Source organism: Vidua macroura, chromosome 34, assembly GCF_024509145.1.
Source record: "Vidua macroura isolate BioBank_ID:100142 chromosome 34, ASM2450914v1, whole genome shotgun sequence".
Classification (NCBI taxonomy): Eukaryota; Metazoa; Chordata; class Aves; order Passeriformes; family Viduidae; genus Vidua; species Vidua macroura.
In genome coordinates this window covers 57501-71894 of record NC_071604.1, presented here as the reverse complement: position 1 = coordinate 71894, position 14394 = coordinate 57501, and the positions used below count along the sequence as shown (strand labels likewise).

The 14394-nt window shown below is 65.8% G+C and overlaps 2 protein-coding genes across 6 annotated transcripts in view; both read right to left on the bottom strand.

Annotated features, from left to right (window-relative positions):
• Window positions 1-68: 68 nt before the first annotated feature.
• Window positions 69-768, bottom strand: LOC128821061 (pro-FMRFamide-related neuropeptide FF-like). Its single transcript, XM_054001931.1, has 2 exons — window positions 632-768; window positions 69-174 (listed from the first exon to the last, which is right to left on the bottom strand). Exons 1-2 carry the CDS (start codon window positions 766-768, stop codon window positions 69-71), a joined length of 243 nt encoding a protein of 80 aa, XP_053857906.1.
• Window positions 769-3341: 2573 nt separating this feature from the next.
• The window catches only part of LOC128821085 (cyclic AMP-dependent transcription factor ATF-7), a 59998-nt gene continuing 48945 nt past the window's right edge, over window positions 3342-14394 (bottom strand). For 2 of the 5 annotated variants that reach the window (XM_054001958.1, XM_054001959.1), the window contains exons 5-12: window positions 14214-14348; window positions 13193-13350; window positions 12126-12225; window positions 11395-11508; window positions 10891-11037; window positions 10030-10231; window positions 8704-8812; window positions 3342-6142 (exon numbers count right to left, since the gene is read on the bottom strand). In XM_054001958.1, the coding sequence (XP_053857933.1) occupies window positions 5611-6142; window positions 8704-8812; window positions 10030-10231; window positions 10891-11037; window positions 11395-11508; window positions 12126-12225; window positions 13193-13350; window positions 14214-14348 (1497 nt within the window). In that variant the 3' untranslated portion in view covers window positions 3342-5610. Of the gene's footprint in view, window positions 6143-6380; window positions 8283-8703; window positions 8813-10029; window positions 10232-10890; window positions 11038-11394; window positions 11509-12125; window positions 12226-13192; window positions 13351-14213; window positions 14349-14394 lie in introns of those variants that run through there. The other 3 variants (XM_054001960.1, XM_054001962.1, XM_054001961.1) reach the window with 3 other exon arrangements.

The window sequence follows — 14394 nt, the reverse complement described above, 5'->3', positions numbered from 1 at the left end:
CACCGCTTTATTGGGGGGCGCACGGAGCCGCCGGGGGGGCTCGGGCCGGGCCGGGCTCGGGGCCGGGGTCAGCGGCGGCGGCCGAAGCGCTGCGGGGTCGCCATGGTCCAGAACGGGGCCGCCGGGGGGTCCCAGCTGCGGGGGCTGAGCCGGGCCTGGGGCCCCCAGCCCGACCTGCGGGGGGGACACGGCACCGTTGGTCCGCACCGGGGACAGACAGAGGGACGGGGATGGGTCGGACGGATGGGAATGCGCTGAACACGGGCACTCCGTGGGGACCCCCATCCCCACCATGACTCTTCTCTCGGGCCCCCCCAAAGGACCCACGTCCCTCCCCGCCTCTGCGTCCCCGCGTTGTCCCCAAAGCCCCCCGACCCCATCCCTCGGTGCCCCCCAGACCCCACAGCCGGGCCCCCGTCCCCGCTCACCTCTGCGGCGGCGGCGGAGCCCCGGGGGCGCGGCCGGGGCGCCGCAGGGACCGGAGCAGCGCTCCCAGGGCGGCGGCAGCGGCGGGGGGCGGCCCCGGGGGGGCGGCGGCGGCGGCCTGAGGCGGGGGAGGACCGGGGCTCACAGCGGTCCTGGAACCGGAGAGCGACCCCCCGACCCCAAGCCCGAGCATCCCCCCACAAACCGGACCCCCCGCTCCGACGGCGCGGCCGGGCCGGGGCTCACCGGGGCCGGGCCGGGGGTCCCGGGACAGGCGCGGGCGGAGCGCGGGGTCCCCGCCAGCAGCAGCAGCAGCAGCAGCAGCACCGGGCGCCCCGCCATCGCCCCCGCCATCGCCGCCGCCCCGCCGCCGCCGCCTCTTATAGCCGGGCCGGGCCGGGGGGTCCCGGGGGAGCGGGGGGCGGCGGGAGCTGCCCCGGCCCCGCCGCCGTTAATGAAACCCATTTAGCAGCCGCGACAGCCGCCCCCGGGGACGGACAGACGGATGGACGGACGGGGAAGCCTCGCACCTCCCGCCCCGGCCGGGCCCCGCAACCGGCACCGCCGGGGCTGCGGAGCGAGACCCCCGGGACCCCCGTCCTGCACCGGCACCGCACGAGGCCAGGAGCCCCTGAGACGGGGACCCCTCCCCTGTCCCCCAGCCAGGCCAGGAACCCCCAGACCGGGACCCCTCCCCTGTCCCCCAACCAGCCCATCCCCCCCCCACACCGGGACCCCTCCCCTATCCCCCAACCAGCCCATCCCCCCCCACACCGGGACCCCTCCCCTATCCCCCAACCAGCCCATCCCCCCCCACACCGGGACCCCTCCCCTGTCCCCCAACCAGCCCATCCCCCCCCCACACCGGGACCCCTCCCCTGTCCCCCAACCAGCCCATCCCCCCCACACCGGGACCCCTCCCCTGTCCCCCAGCCAGCCCATCCCCCCCACACCGGGACCCCCCCCGCCCCCTCCCCGCTCGGCCGCGTCTCGCTGTCGCCACCCGGTGGCCGCTGCGCGCTCCTGCAGCCCCGACGGCGCGGCCGCGGCTGCCCCCGACCCCAAACCAGCCGAAATCGCCCCAAAAAAACGCACCCGAGGGCGCCCCTCGACACTGCGGTGTCCCCACAGGCAGCTCCTCCGCCCGGGAGGCGCGACAGTCCCACGCCGTCCTGGGTCCAGCCGGTGCCACCCGCACCGTGACCCCCCCGGGACGCCCAGGGGTGTCCGTGGGACAAAGTGACACCGGGGGTGTCCCCATCCCTCACCCCCCACAAAGGGCAGCAGCCGGCGGCTCCTGGGTAATATTTTAATGTTATATTTGCAGCATAAATAAAAGGCACGTTACATGTTTGGTATGACACGGCCGAGGGCTGGGGGAGGCTGGGACGTGTCCCCCGGGTCCCCCCGCGGCCCCGGGCCCCCGCGGGGGCTGTGAGGACCCGCTCACAGGAGCCCGGGCGGGGCGGGGGTCCCTCGGGGGCTGCGGGGGTCGGGTCAGACCCGCGGCGGCCGATCTACGATATATGGGTGCGTATACGCGTCGATATGGACTGATAAGATACTACACAGGTACTCGGGGGGGTCCTTTTTTGGCTTCTTCCATTATTGATCGTCAAAGCTCGTGGCACAAAGCAGCTGGGGGGTGGGGGGCGCGCCCAGGACCCTCCTCCCGTCCCTTCGGCACCTCCCGGGCTCGTTTCGGGGCCCCCGCGTGAGCGGGACTGGGGCGAACGGAGCAGGAACGGGTCCGGGAGCCCCAAAATGACACAACTCCCACCTGAGCCAAGAATTCCGGACAAAACACCAGTGGGGGGGAAACAGGCACCAACTCTTCCCACCCCGCCCGATCCGGAGGGATTCGGGCTGAAAAGGGAGGAAGAGGAGGGAAGGTTCCCGGGGCCTGGTTTGCAGCCATTCGTTCCCGTTCAGTGATTCCGAGAGAATCCACAAACCCCAAATCCCCGCAGCCGATCCCGCTCCCCGCTTCCCCCAGCCCGGCCCTACCGGAGCCCTTCCGACCCCGCAGAGCCGCGAGGAGCCCCCGGTGTCCCCCGGGCTGCAGGGGCCACAGGGAGGGGACAGGAGGGGACAGGAGGGGACAGGAGAGGGGACAGGAGAGGGGACAGGAGAGGGGACAGGAGGGGACAGGATGAGGGACAGGAGAGGGGACAGGAGGGGGGACAGGAGAGGGGACAGGAGAGGGGACAGGAGGGGGGACAGGAGAGGGGACAGGAGAGGGGACAGGAGGGGACAGGAGAGGGGACAGGAGGGGGGACAGGAGAGGGGACAGGAGGAGGGACAGGAGGGGGGACAGGAGGGGGGACAGGAGAGGGGACAGGAGGGGACAGGAGGGGACAGGAGGAGGGACAGGAGAGGGGACAGGAGGGGACAGGAGGGGGGACAGGATGAGGGACAGGAGAGGGGACAGGAGGAGGGACAGGAGGGGGGACAGGAGAGGGGACAGGAGGAGGGACAGGAGGGGGGACAGGAGGAGGGACAGGAGGGGGGACAGGAGGGGGGACAGGAGAGGGGACAGGAGGGGACAGGAGGGGACAGGAGAGGGGACAGGATGAGGGACAGGAGAGGACAGGAGGGGGGACAGGAGAGGGGACAGGAGGAGGGACAGGAGAGGGGACAGGAGGAGGGACAGGAGGGGGGACAGGAGGGGACAGGAGAGGGGACAGGATGAGGGACAGGAGAGGACAGGAGGGGGGACAGGAGAGGGGACAGGAGAGGGGACAGGATGAGGGACAGGAGAGGGGACAGGAGGGGACAGGAGGAGGGACAGGAGAGGGGACAGGAGGAGGGACAGGAGGGGACAGGAGGAGGGACAGGAGGGGGGACAGGAGGGGATAGGAGAGGGGACAGGAGGGGACAGGAGAAGGGGACAGGAGGAAGGGACAGGAGGAGGGACAGGAGGGGACAGGAGAGGGGACAGGAGGAGGGACAGGAGGGGACAGGAGGAGGGGACAGGAGAGGGGACAGGAGAGGGGACAGGAGGGGACAGGAGAGGGGACAGGAGGAGGGACAGGAGGGGACAGGAGGAGGGCTCGGCCCCCCGGGATTCCCGGAACCCGGGGCTGGCAGAGCAAAGTGCAGGTGCCCGGCGCTGCCGAGCGGGGCCAGGGGCTGCCACCCCCGGAAAAGCGGGAGGAATCACCACGGGGCAGAATCAGGGGGGTTTTGCCCCAAAACCGGTCACAAAGTGAGGAGTGGCTGCTTTTGGGGTAAAACACGCGTGGAAGGGGCACGAGAAGCTCCGGCCCTGTGAGTGAAGCCACAGCAGAACCAGGTACAGCCGAACCCGGATTCAGCTCGCTCCCGCTTGTCCCTGACCACGTTTGGAGCTTTCCCACGGGCTTTTTCGGGATTTGCAGAATTTTCAAGGCACTGGCGATGGGGGATGTGGGAATGGGGAGCTTCAGGCCATGGAGGGACGGGGAGAAAGCTGCTCCTGCACCCCCATCCCGAGGAGGCCACGAGGATTGCCGGGAAGAGCAGCGAGGCAGGAAAAGCCCATCCGACAAAACCCAGCCACTCTCAGTGGCCCGAGGGTAAAGTGAGGGGCTGGGGAAGCTGCTGCCTTCGACCCAAACACTGTCCTGGATTTTCCAGCCTTTGCCCATTCCTGGTTCTGCCAGCCAGGCCCCCAGAGCAAACGGGGAACCAGCGGTGGGACCAGCCCAGAGCTCAATTCCTCCTTCCCCGGATGGACACCTCGGCTCCCACCAGGGCACGGGACGAGCTGCTGCATCCTGCAGCTCCTGCAAAGCCTCCGAGGATCCCCCAAAACGGCTCTGACCCCTCCCTGCTCCTCACCTGGACCCTCCTGGCCACGCCCTGCAGCAGAAACATCCTGCTCGGGACAGGGAAGGCTGGGAGCCCCAGGCTGGGCTTTAGGAACAGCTTTAAGGGGGGAAAAGGGCGTCTGGGGGATGTGTGGGACCCCGACAAGAGATTCCCGAGGCTGGATGTGACCCCGAGCACGGGGAGGAGCTGGGATGGGCAAGAGGAAAAAGGGGAGTGCGGGAGCAGCCACAAAAACCCACCCCAATCCCAATCCCAATCCCGATCCCAGCTGAGGAAGAGCTGCACAAGAGGGAGGGGGAGAAGCTGGATTCCATCGCTGGGAAAACCCAAACCTCAGGACTCTCCCATCAGTGCTGAGATCCCAATCTCCCGCTCAGCCTTGGCTTTGGGCTTTGCTGTCCCTGGGAACCTTCCAGGTGTGGAGAAACCAACCAGAATCACCTGGACAAACCAACCTGGCTCCAAAGTGGCGAGTGCGACCTGAGGGGGGGCTTGGCTGAGGAGGGACCTGGGAGGGGCCGGAATTCCAAGGGCTGGAGCAGTTCCACGGATCGGTACAAGATTCCTTCCACATCCCAAAACCACGCAGCAGCCCTTCCCATTCCCCATTCCCCATTCCCCACAGGGACACAGAGCCCAGTGCCCACCTGGCAGGACAAGGGACCCGATCCCAGTTCCTCACCGTGGAGGGTGGGATCTGACCCTGCCCAGGGAGCGAATCCTTTGTCTGCTCCGACGGAGGCTCCGTCACCAAACCCCGACCCCGCTCCCGGCTCCCTCCCCTCGGAACAGGCAACAATCCCATGATTTAAGGCCACCATTACTGAGGTCATCGAGGTCCGTGAGCGGGAGCTGGTCCCGGAGTGTGGGATGGGTTTGCCCGGGGGAGCTGGGGCTGGGGCTGCTCTGGGGACTCCCGTTGTGGTCAGTGCCAGCTGGGCCCTCCCTGCGTCCCACAGCGGAGCCCCAATTCCTGGGAATGCGGGAGCAGCCTTGGCCAGGGACCCCTGAGCGCCCGGGGACCCGTCTGTCCCCAGCCCTACGCTGTCCCCTCGTCCCAGCCGCTGGGGCACAAACCCAGAGCAGTCCTGCTTCCCAAAACCCATGGCTGGGGCTGGGGCTGGGGCAGGGAGGAGCCCTCGGTCAGCTCAGAGCTCCGGGAGGCTCCTGGTGAAGGTGCAACGATTTGGGGAGCGGGGACGAGCCTGGGAGCAGCACGGGGACAGCACGGAGTGTCACAGCCTCCTGCCCGGGGGACAGCACGGAGTGTCACAGCCTCCTGCCCGGGGGACAGCACGGAGTGTCACAGCCTCCTGCCCGGGGGACAGCACGGAGTGTCACAGCCTCCTGCCCGGGGGACAGCACGGAGTGTCACAGCCTCCTGCCCGGGGGACAGCACGGAGTGTCACAGCCTCCTGCCCAGGGGACAGGGCCAGCGCCCGGGGCTCGCCCGCAGTTTAGTGTTAGCCACACGGATCCCTGGAATCCGCCCTTCCCGGGGGCTCTGCCGGGGGCCCCAGAGCTCCACGGGCAGTGGGAAAGCGCCAGAGCTGCCCTTAACTCAAAACAAAACAAAACAAAAAGAATAAAACCCCAGAAAGGAAAGGAAAGGTCCCGGCGGCCCCCGGCGGTCAGTGCGGGGCTGCGGTCAGTCCGTGCGGGCGCTCCTGGGCCCGGGGCCATCATCTGCCGGCAGACTGCGACTGTGGGGCCATGATGACGTGCGAGGCCACGGGCACGGCCAGCTCTGTCCTTTGCCCGGCCATCTGGGCCAGCACCGAGGTGGCCACGGCCTCGGCGGCCGAGCGCGCGGCGCTGAGCCCGTTGGGCGCGGCCGAGGCCGAGCTGTGCTGGATGACGGGCGCGGGCGAGCCCGTGGGCTCCGAGCTCTCCTTCGGGCTCTCTGTGCGGGACGGGAGCGGCAGCGGAGAGAGGAGAGCGTCAGGGACGGGCCCGGGGCCGGGGGACAGGAGGGGTGGGAGCGGAGCTGGTTTGGGGTGGGAACGGAGCTGGTTTGGATTTGGGAATGGTGCTGGTTTGGGGTGGGATCAGAGCTGGTTTGGGGTGGGATCGGAGCTGGTTTGGGGTGGGAACGGTGCTGGTTTGGATTTGGGAATGGTGCTGGTTTGGATTTGGGAATGGTGCTGATTTGGATTTGGGAATGGTGCTGGTTTGGGGTGGGATCAGAGCTGGTTTGGGGTGGGAACGGTGCTGGTTTGGATTTGGGAATGGTGCTGGTTTGGTGTGGGAACAGAGCTGGTTTGGGGTGGGAATGGTGCTGGTTTGGATTTGGGAATGGTGCTGGTTTGGGGTGGGAACAGTGCTGGTTTGGATTTGGGAATGGTGCTGGTTTGGGATGGGAATGGTGCTGGCCCGGAGGGGGTCAGGGACCAGCAGGAATTGGCTGGACACTCGAGCCTGGCCACTTCTCCAGCCTGGAGCAGCGAGAAGCCAACCCCATGGAATATGGAGCCCCCTCCCCTGGGGCAGGACTGGGACAGGACAAAGAGCTGGGACACACAAGGACCCTCCCCACCCTCCTGCTGGGATTGCCGGGCCCCATCCCACGGAGAGGCAGGCTGGATCCTCCCGAATTCCAGGCAGGAAGCAGCACAGCTTCCCGAGGAGGGCAGCACCAGCACAACCTTCATCCCGCCCGTTCATTCCCAGACCATCCATTCCTCATTAGAAGGAATTAATTTCCCCTCAGGTTTTGGAGCCGAGGCTGAGCAGCCCCTTCCCCACCTGCCAGGGGGAGCAGGATCCCCTCAGCAGGGCCAGGAGCTGGGCTTCTGGGGGTATTTTTTACCTAAATCACCTGCTTTGCTCCTTATTGCTCCCCAAGACGTTAAAATCAATCAGAGCCCATCACGAGGCTTTGCCTGCTCCATGGTTTTGGGAATTGGAAGCACCATGAGAGGCAGACAAAGGCAGAGCCTCCTTGCCTTTGTTCAGTGGCTTCCAGAATTTTGGGAGGCAGAGCTCCCGACCCAGGGGATCATCTGGGAGCTCCCAGAGCTCTGCACCCACCGATGCCAGCAGCAAATCCCACCTCCCTTTGGAAGAGCGGAACAAAGGCAGGAGCTGGGATATTTCTGCCACATGAAACCCCGGGGGAAATCAGGTGTGGGGTTTCACACCTCACTGGGCACTGGGAAATGGACCTGCACTCCTTTCCCTGGGAAAACCTTGGCCTGGGCTGGGCAAGGTCGAGCAATCTCCTGCCCTGGCACCCCAAAACCCAGGAGATTTACAAGGAGCTGCCAATAAAGTGCCCGGAGGCAGCTGCAATTCCCTCGGGGAGCCTGGGGCTTTGTTCAGGACCTGCCTGGCCACAAATCTCGGCCATAAAAAGGGGCAGAGGGGAGGGGGCGAGTCTCGTTTTTTAGCCTGCAGACGCGTGATGAATTCCTGCTGCTGTGGGGAGCAGGGAGGGGAATTGTCAGCCTGGGGGGGAGCAGGGAGCCCCCAGCCCCTGCAGGGCTGGGACGTGGGGACGTGGGGACATCCCAGCGGCTCGGGGCCACACAGGGGGTGACAGTGGCTGTGCCAGACCCTCCCAGCACATCCCTGTGCCTCACCAGGCAGGACAGAATTCCAGAGACCCACACATGGGGTCAAGGCACGGCCCCCAAGAACACCGAATTCTCATTTTTTAGGGATTTTTCCCCCCTTTTTCTCCCTCGGTTTTTGCGGTTTCCATTCTCTCAGCTCGTCCTCCCCATTTTTCCAAGGAACACTAGAGGACTCCAGCGTCCTCCCAAAGCCTCTCAGCAGCCTGGAATTGGTATTGCAGGGAGGGCAGCAGGACCCAGATCGTGCTTAGCTCCCGGGTTGGTTATAATGAAACAGGCAGCATTAAAAAAAAATGATGGGAAGAAAAGGAGATAAAAAAGAGCCTTTTTCTTTTTTTTTTTTTTTAACTCCCAAGCCGAGCCAGCTCGGTGGGAATTGCAGAGAATGAGCAATGGAGCTCCATGATGTCATGGAGAGAGTCTGGCCTTTCCTGACTCGGCCTTTGCTGTGCAGCAGCAAATTTGGGGCTTCAAAGGGATTAAAAAGGGCTTGGCTGGCTGCCAGAGCAGGGAGAGCTGCAGCCACACCAGACGCCCACCTGCAGAGGGACAGGGACACAAACCCTGCCCTGGGCACTGCCCCCACAGCAAGTGCCACCCCAAGGGCAAAGGGACAATTTGGGGGATCCTCCTCAGCAGGAGAGATGGGCAGAAATGCCCTGGGGGGCGGGTGGGGTTTTTGGGGTGCCCTGTGCCCAGCCCAGGCGTTCTGCACTCCCTGCTGTGTCCTGTCTGTGCCAGCCCTGCCCTGCAGAGACCCCGAGTGACAAGGGGGTGACAGGGGGGTGACAGGGGGTGACAGGCACGGCCTGAGGGGACAGTCCCCTCCCTCCCTCCCTCCCTGGCAGCAGACCCAGCCCAGCCCAGGAGTGGCACAGCCATCACTCACCCAGGTAGCCCTGGGTCTTCTTCTGCAGGGCCGTGACGGGACAGTCCTTGTGGGCCAGCAGCAGCTGCTTCAGCTGAGCCACCTCGTTCCTGAGCAGCGTCACCTCGTTCTGAGGGGACACACACACAGCTGTGTCACCCACGGCAGCCCCACGCTCTGCCAGCCTCCCCTTCTGCTCTGATCTGAGCTGCCCCCGGCGCAGTTCCAGCTCTGGGGAGCGTGGCCGAGGGGCAGCAGCAGTTTGGGGAGCGTGGCCGAGGGGCAGCAGCAGTTTGGGGAGCGTGGCCAAGGGGGTTCCCTGTCCCTGAGCCCCTCGTGAGCCCTCTGGCCACTGCCACCCGCCCCAGGGACACGTGCAGTGCTGGTGGCTCTGGGGAGTGACAGCCAGCCAGCCAGGGGACAGCAGAGCCCCGGGGGCTCCTGCCAGCTCTGCCTCCCAAAACGCTGCTCAGAGGATCCCTCTGAGCCTGTGGGGTGGCTGAAACCCAGAGACAGCTGCACCCCGGAAGCTCCCAGGGAAGAGCTGCCCTCAGTGTCCCGGGAGGGAACAAAGCCCCGCGGCGGGGCTGGGCAGCTCCCGGGACTGAGCCACCGGCCCCAGCGAGCCAGCTCCGCCTCGGCCAGCGCCGGGAGAACCGGGAGCGCTCCGGGGAGAACCGGGAGCGCCCTGGAGGGAACTGGGAGCGTTCCAGGGAGAACTGGGAGCGCTACGGGGAGAACTGGGAGCACTCTGGAGAGAACCGGGAACACTCCGGGGACAACTGGGAACGCTCTGGAGAGAACTGGGAGCGCTCCGGGGAGAACTGGGAGCGCCCTGGAGAGAACTGGGAACGCCCTGGAGGGAACTGGGAACGCCCTGGAGGGAACTGGGAGCGCTCCAGGGAGAACTGGGAGCGCTCCGGGGAGAACTGGGAACGCTCTGGGGAGAAGTGGGAGTGCTCCGGGGAGAACTGGGAGTGCTCCAGGGAGAACTGGGAGTGCTCCAGGGAGAACTGGGAGCGCTCTGGAGAGAACTGGGAACACTCTGGAGAGAACTGGGAACACTCCAGGTAGAACTGGGAGCGCTCCGGGGACAACTGGGAGTGCTCCTGGGACAACTTCGGGGAAAACTGGGAGCACTTTGGGGAGAACTGGGAGCACTGGGAGAACTCTGGGGAGAACTGGGAGCACTGGAATGCCCATTCCAGGTGTGCTGCACCCCCGGCACAGCAGGGAAAGGAGATCCCACTGTGCCCAATCAGCTGCTCCGGGGCTCACAGGAGACAAAGGGCCGTGCCAGGGCCGTGCCAGGGCCGTGCCGGGGCTGTGCTCAGCCCCATTACATACTCACGCTCAGCTGGATGTTCTGGCTCGTCAGCTCCTCGGCTTTCTTCTCCAGGGAGGACACCCAGAGCTTGCGCTTCTGGCGGCAGCGCGAGGCGGCCGCGCGGTTCCGCTCCAGGAAGCGCTGCCGCCGCTCGTCCGGGTCCTCGTCCGCCGCCCGCCGCCGCCGCCCGCCCGTGCTGGGCGTGGGCTGGGCAGGGGACACCTGGCCGGGGACAGGGGACAGGGGACAGGCTCAGCAGCAGCTCTGGGGACGGGCAGGACACGGCGCTGGCACCGCAGAGCAGAGCAGAGCTCGGTCCCGCTGCCGCCTCGAGGCACGGTCGCTGCCCGGGGCAGGGTTTTAAGCAGGTTGATTTGCTTTCAAAGTTAATTTTCCCCTCAAAACCTCCGGCCAAACAAGCTCTCGGAGGCAACGGGGAGCGGGAGGTTTTGTAGGGCCCTGGTTTTGTAGCCCCCCAGGCTGTGGGGCCAGCCCAGCCCCACGCCGGGCCGCGGCCCCACCGCAGCAGACGGAGATGAAACTCAGCAAGCCCATCCGAGCCCGGAGCAGGTGGCCACGCTGATGGAAGGCTGGCATCTGGCTGGCTGGCAGGAGCCAGCCCGGCTGATGGCCTGAGAGGGGAGCATTTAACCCGGAGAAGAGAGGGGAAATGTTCCTTCCCAACCCCAGGGCTCTGGGCAGATGAACGGGGCTGGACTCGTGCCTGGCGGCCTGGGAGCGCCTCGGTGCTGGAGCAGCACTGGAAAGAACAGGTTTTAACCCATTCTGCACCGCAGGGAGGGCGCTGGGAGGTTTTCTGCTCCTTGCCAAGCCCTGGGAGCCCCAGGGGGAGCAGCAGCAGCAGCAGCAGCAGCACAGACCTGTGGCTGGGCCGGGGAGGGGGCGTCGGGGTGCTGGCCGAGGACCTGGCTCTGCTCCGGCCGCGCGGTCACCATGCTGCTGGCCGAGCCCACCACCAGGCTGCTGCCGTTCAGCGAGGATGACGCTGCCAGGCTGGCCTTCAGCCTCTGCCAGGGAAGCAAAAGGGACATCAGAGGAGCTGCCAGGGCCCCCGGCAGCTCCTGCCACCCTGCAGCCACCCTGCTGGCAACGGGCACCAGCAGTGCCCAGCCCAGCGGGCAGTGCCCAGCCCAGACCTCGGCTGGCACTGGCAGCAATTCCCTGCCCAGCTGGCAGCTCCAGGGACTGAGGAGGCTGCAGAGCCCAGGTGTCCCCGAGTGCCCGCAGTGGGATCCTGGGGGTGGAAGGGACCCACGGGTGCCTGGTAATAAATCCCTTCCCTGGCTCTCTGGGAAGGGGAAAAGCCTCCAGGCAGGAGCTGCTGGAGGCTGAGGGACCCCTGTGCCCCCCTGCCTGCCACTCACCATTTTGGCTTCGGAGTGCACCGGGAGTCCTGAGGGCGACAGGGACCCGCTGCTGTTGATGGGGGGCCCGGGAATGCCGGGGATGTTGGGCACCATGGCCATGGGCCGGGCCAGCTGTGAGGGGAGCAGGGACAGCAGCGTTGGCACGGGGAGCAGCTCTGCAGCAGCTCCCTGACAGAGCAGGGCTGGGAACCCTGACAAGTGCCTCAACTCCTGCCCTCGGTGACTCCTGCTGCCACCCACGGCGGTGGCCACGGTGGCTGTGCTGGAATCGCCCAGCACAGAGTCCAGGGAAGGGGCAGCCCCTTCCCTTCCCTTCCCTTCCCTTCCCTTCCCTTCCCTTCCCTTCCCTTCCCTTCCCTTCCCTTCCCTTCCCTTCCCTTCCCTTCCCAAGGTGCCGTTCCCTGGCCGTGGTGGCCGCAGTGGCCGCGGTGGCCATGGTGGCCAGACGTGCTCCCTGCAAGCTCGGCCACCCTCGGAGCAGGCTGTTCCAAAGGGAAGCAGCTCCTCGGGACCCTGTGGCTCCCAGCCCCGGCCTGGCAGTGCCAGCCATCTGTCGGGGCACGGGTTTGGATCTTTCCCAAGGGACGGATTGCCCTCTGCTGAGATCCTCACGTTCCTGCTGCCCTGCCAGGGCTGCCCCTGCAGCCCTGCCTGGCTCGGAGGGGAGCGATGGAGGCAGGGCAGGGCAGGGCAGGGCAGGGCAGGGCAGCTCTGGAAGCTTCTCTCACCGAGATGACAGAAGGCATCTGCACGGGGGGGCCGGGCAGCACGGGCATGGTCTGGCCGTTGGCGAGCTGCACGACGAGCGGGAGGGAGCTGCCAGGAGACCTGCAAAAAACCAGCTCTGCACCCCTGCCCGGGCCCACGGCAGGGCCAGCAGGGCCAGAGGGCTCCTCCTGAGGGCTCAGGGTGCTCCCTAAAGGCAACCTCCTTCCTTCCTGTGCACGGCCTCCACGCTCTGGGCCGCAGCCTCCGGGGCCTCCTCGGGCAACCAGGAGCAGGTCCTGAGCCGTGCCGGGGCAAGCAGCCCCCGAAGCCGGGCCAGCAGCTCGGAGGTCACACTCCAGAGGCACCAAACACGGCCTGAGACGATCCCTGAGACAATCCCTGAGCCATCCCTGCTTCAGAGACAATCCCTGAGCCATCCCTGCTCCAGAGACAATCCATGAGGCAATCCCTGAGCCATCCCTGCTCCAGAGACAATCCATGAGGCAATCTCTGAACCATCCCTGCTCCAGAGACAATCCCAAGCCATCCCTGCTCCAGACACAATCCCAGACACAATCCTTGAGACAATCCCAAGCCATCCCTGCTCCAGAGACAATCCATGAGACAATCCCTGAGACAATCCCTGAGACAATCCCTGAGCCATCCCTGCTCCAGAGACAATCCCTGAGACAATCCCAGACACAATCCCAAGCCATCCCTGCTCCAGACACAATCCCAGACACAATCCCAAGCCATCCCTGCTCCAGACACAATCCCAGACACAATCCCAGACACAATCCCAAGCCATCCCAGCTCCAGACACGCTCCCCACCAGCCAGCGCCGTGCTGAGCTCAGGGAGCGCTCTCATCTCTCCCCACGGTGAGTTTTGCCTCGTTTCACTGAGTTCTGCCTCGTTTCCTAACTCCAGGACAATTAGTTCCCTCTTCCTGCTCTCCACCCCGCCGTGCTGCCGCAGACGGAGCGTGACAGCCGTGACAGCCGTGACAGCCCCGCTGTGGCAGCTCCTCCCGGCGCTCAGGGAATCCCTCGGGGATGGAATTCCAGCGCTCCCTGCCCCGTACTCACCCCAGCTGTCTGTTGGAGGGGGGGGCCTGGGTGATGACAGAGGTGGGGGACGTCAGCGTGGGGTGCAGGGGCTCGTAGCCCAGGTGCAGCGGCAGCGAGCCCGGCCGCACGATGGTGGGCGTGGGCGTGGAGAGGATCACGGGCTTGGAGGGGCCCTCCTGCAGGGCAGAACACAGAACGGGGGCTGCTGACTGCCAGCTCCTCGCCACCGCCCCGGCTCTTCCTCCTGCAGGCTTCAGAAATTCTGCCCCTCACAGAAACTGAGGGCAGCACAGCACCCAGGGCGCACGGCGAGGAGGGAATTGGCTCCAGCCCCTCAGCTCGGGGTGCTGGAGAGGGAGGTGAAGCCCCAGCCCCTCATTTTGGGGTGTTGGGGAGGGAGGTGAAGCTCCAACCCCTCATTTTGGGGTATTTTAGAGATCCAACCCCTCCATTCAGGATGTTTTAGAAGCTCCAGCCCCTCCATTTGGGCTGCTTGAGAGGGAGGTGAAGCCCCAGCCCCTCATTTTGGGGTATTTTAGTGCTCCAGCCCCTCCATTCAGGATGTTTTGGAAGCTCCAACCCCCAAGTTTGGGGTGTTTGAGAGGGAGGTGAACCTCCAACCCCTCCATTTGGGCTGTTTGAGAGGGAGGTGAAGCTCCAGCCCCTCATTTTGGGGTGTTTGGGGAGGGAGGTGAAGCTCCAGCCCCTAATTTTGGGGTGTTTGGGGAGGGAGGTGAAGCTCCAGCCCCTCATTTTGGGGTATTTTAGGGTATTTAGGGTATTTAGGCTCCAGCGCCTCCATTCAGGATGTTTTAGAAGCTGCAGCCCCCCAGTTTGGGGTGCTTTAGAAAGGGGAGAATCTCCAGCCCCTCTGCCTGTCCCTTCAGAGGCCCAACCCAGGCCCCAGAAAGCCCAGCTCAGGCCCCAAAAAGCCCAACCCAGGCCCCAGAAAGCCCAGCTCAGGGCTCGAGGAGCCCAGCTCGGTGCCACACGGCACAGGGACCCCAGCAGCCCTGGGGACAGGGGGGGACAGCCCCACCTTGTCCTTGTGCTGGGGCGAGCGTGGCCGGGACGCGGGGCTGTCCGGCGGCGACGAGTCCACCTCCACCGGCTCCTCCTCCTTGATCTTGACGTCCGGCGTGGAGGGCAGGGACATGTCCAGGGCCCCCGAGCTCTGCAGGACGGAAGGGACAGTCAGCTCTGGGAGGACAGACAGACCT

Excerpts from the sequence above, each read along its gene's own strand:
- LOC128821061 (XM_054001931.1), bottom strand. The coding sequence starts at position 768 with ATGGCGGGGCGCCCGGTGCTGCTGCTGCTGCTGCTGCTGCTGGCGGGG. Across the intron at positions 175-631 it reads CCGTCGGAGCGGGGGGTCCG|GTCGGGCTGGGGGCCCCAGG; the intron begins GTTTGTGGGGGG and ends TCCCCCCCGCAG.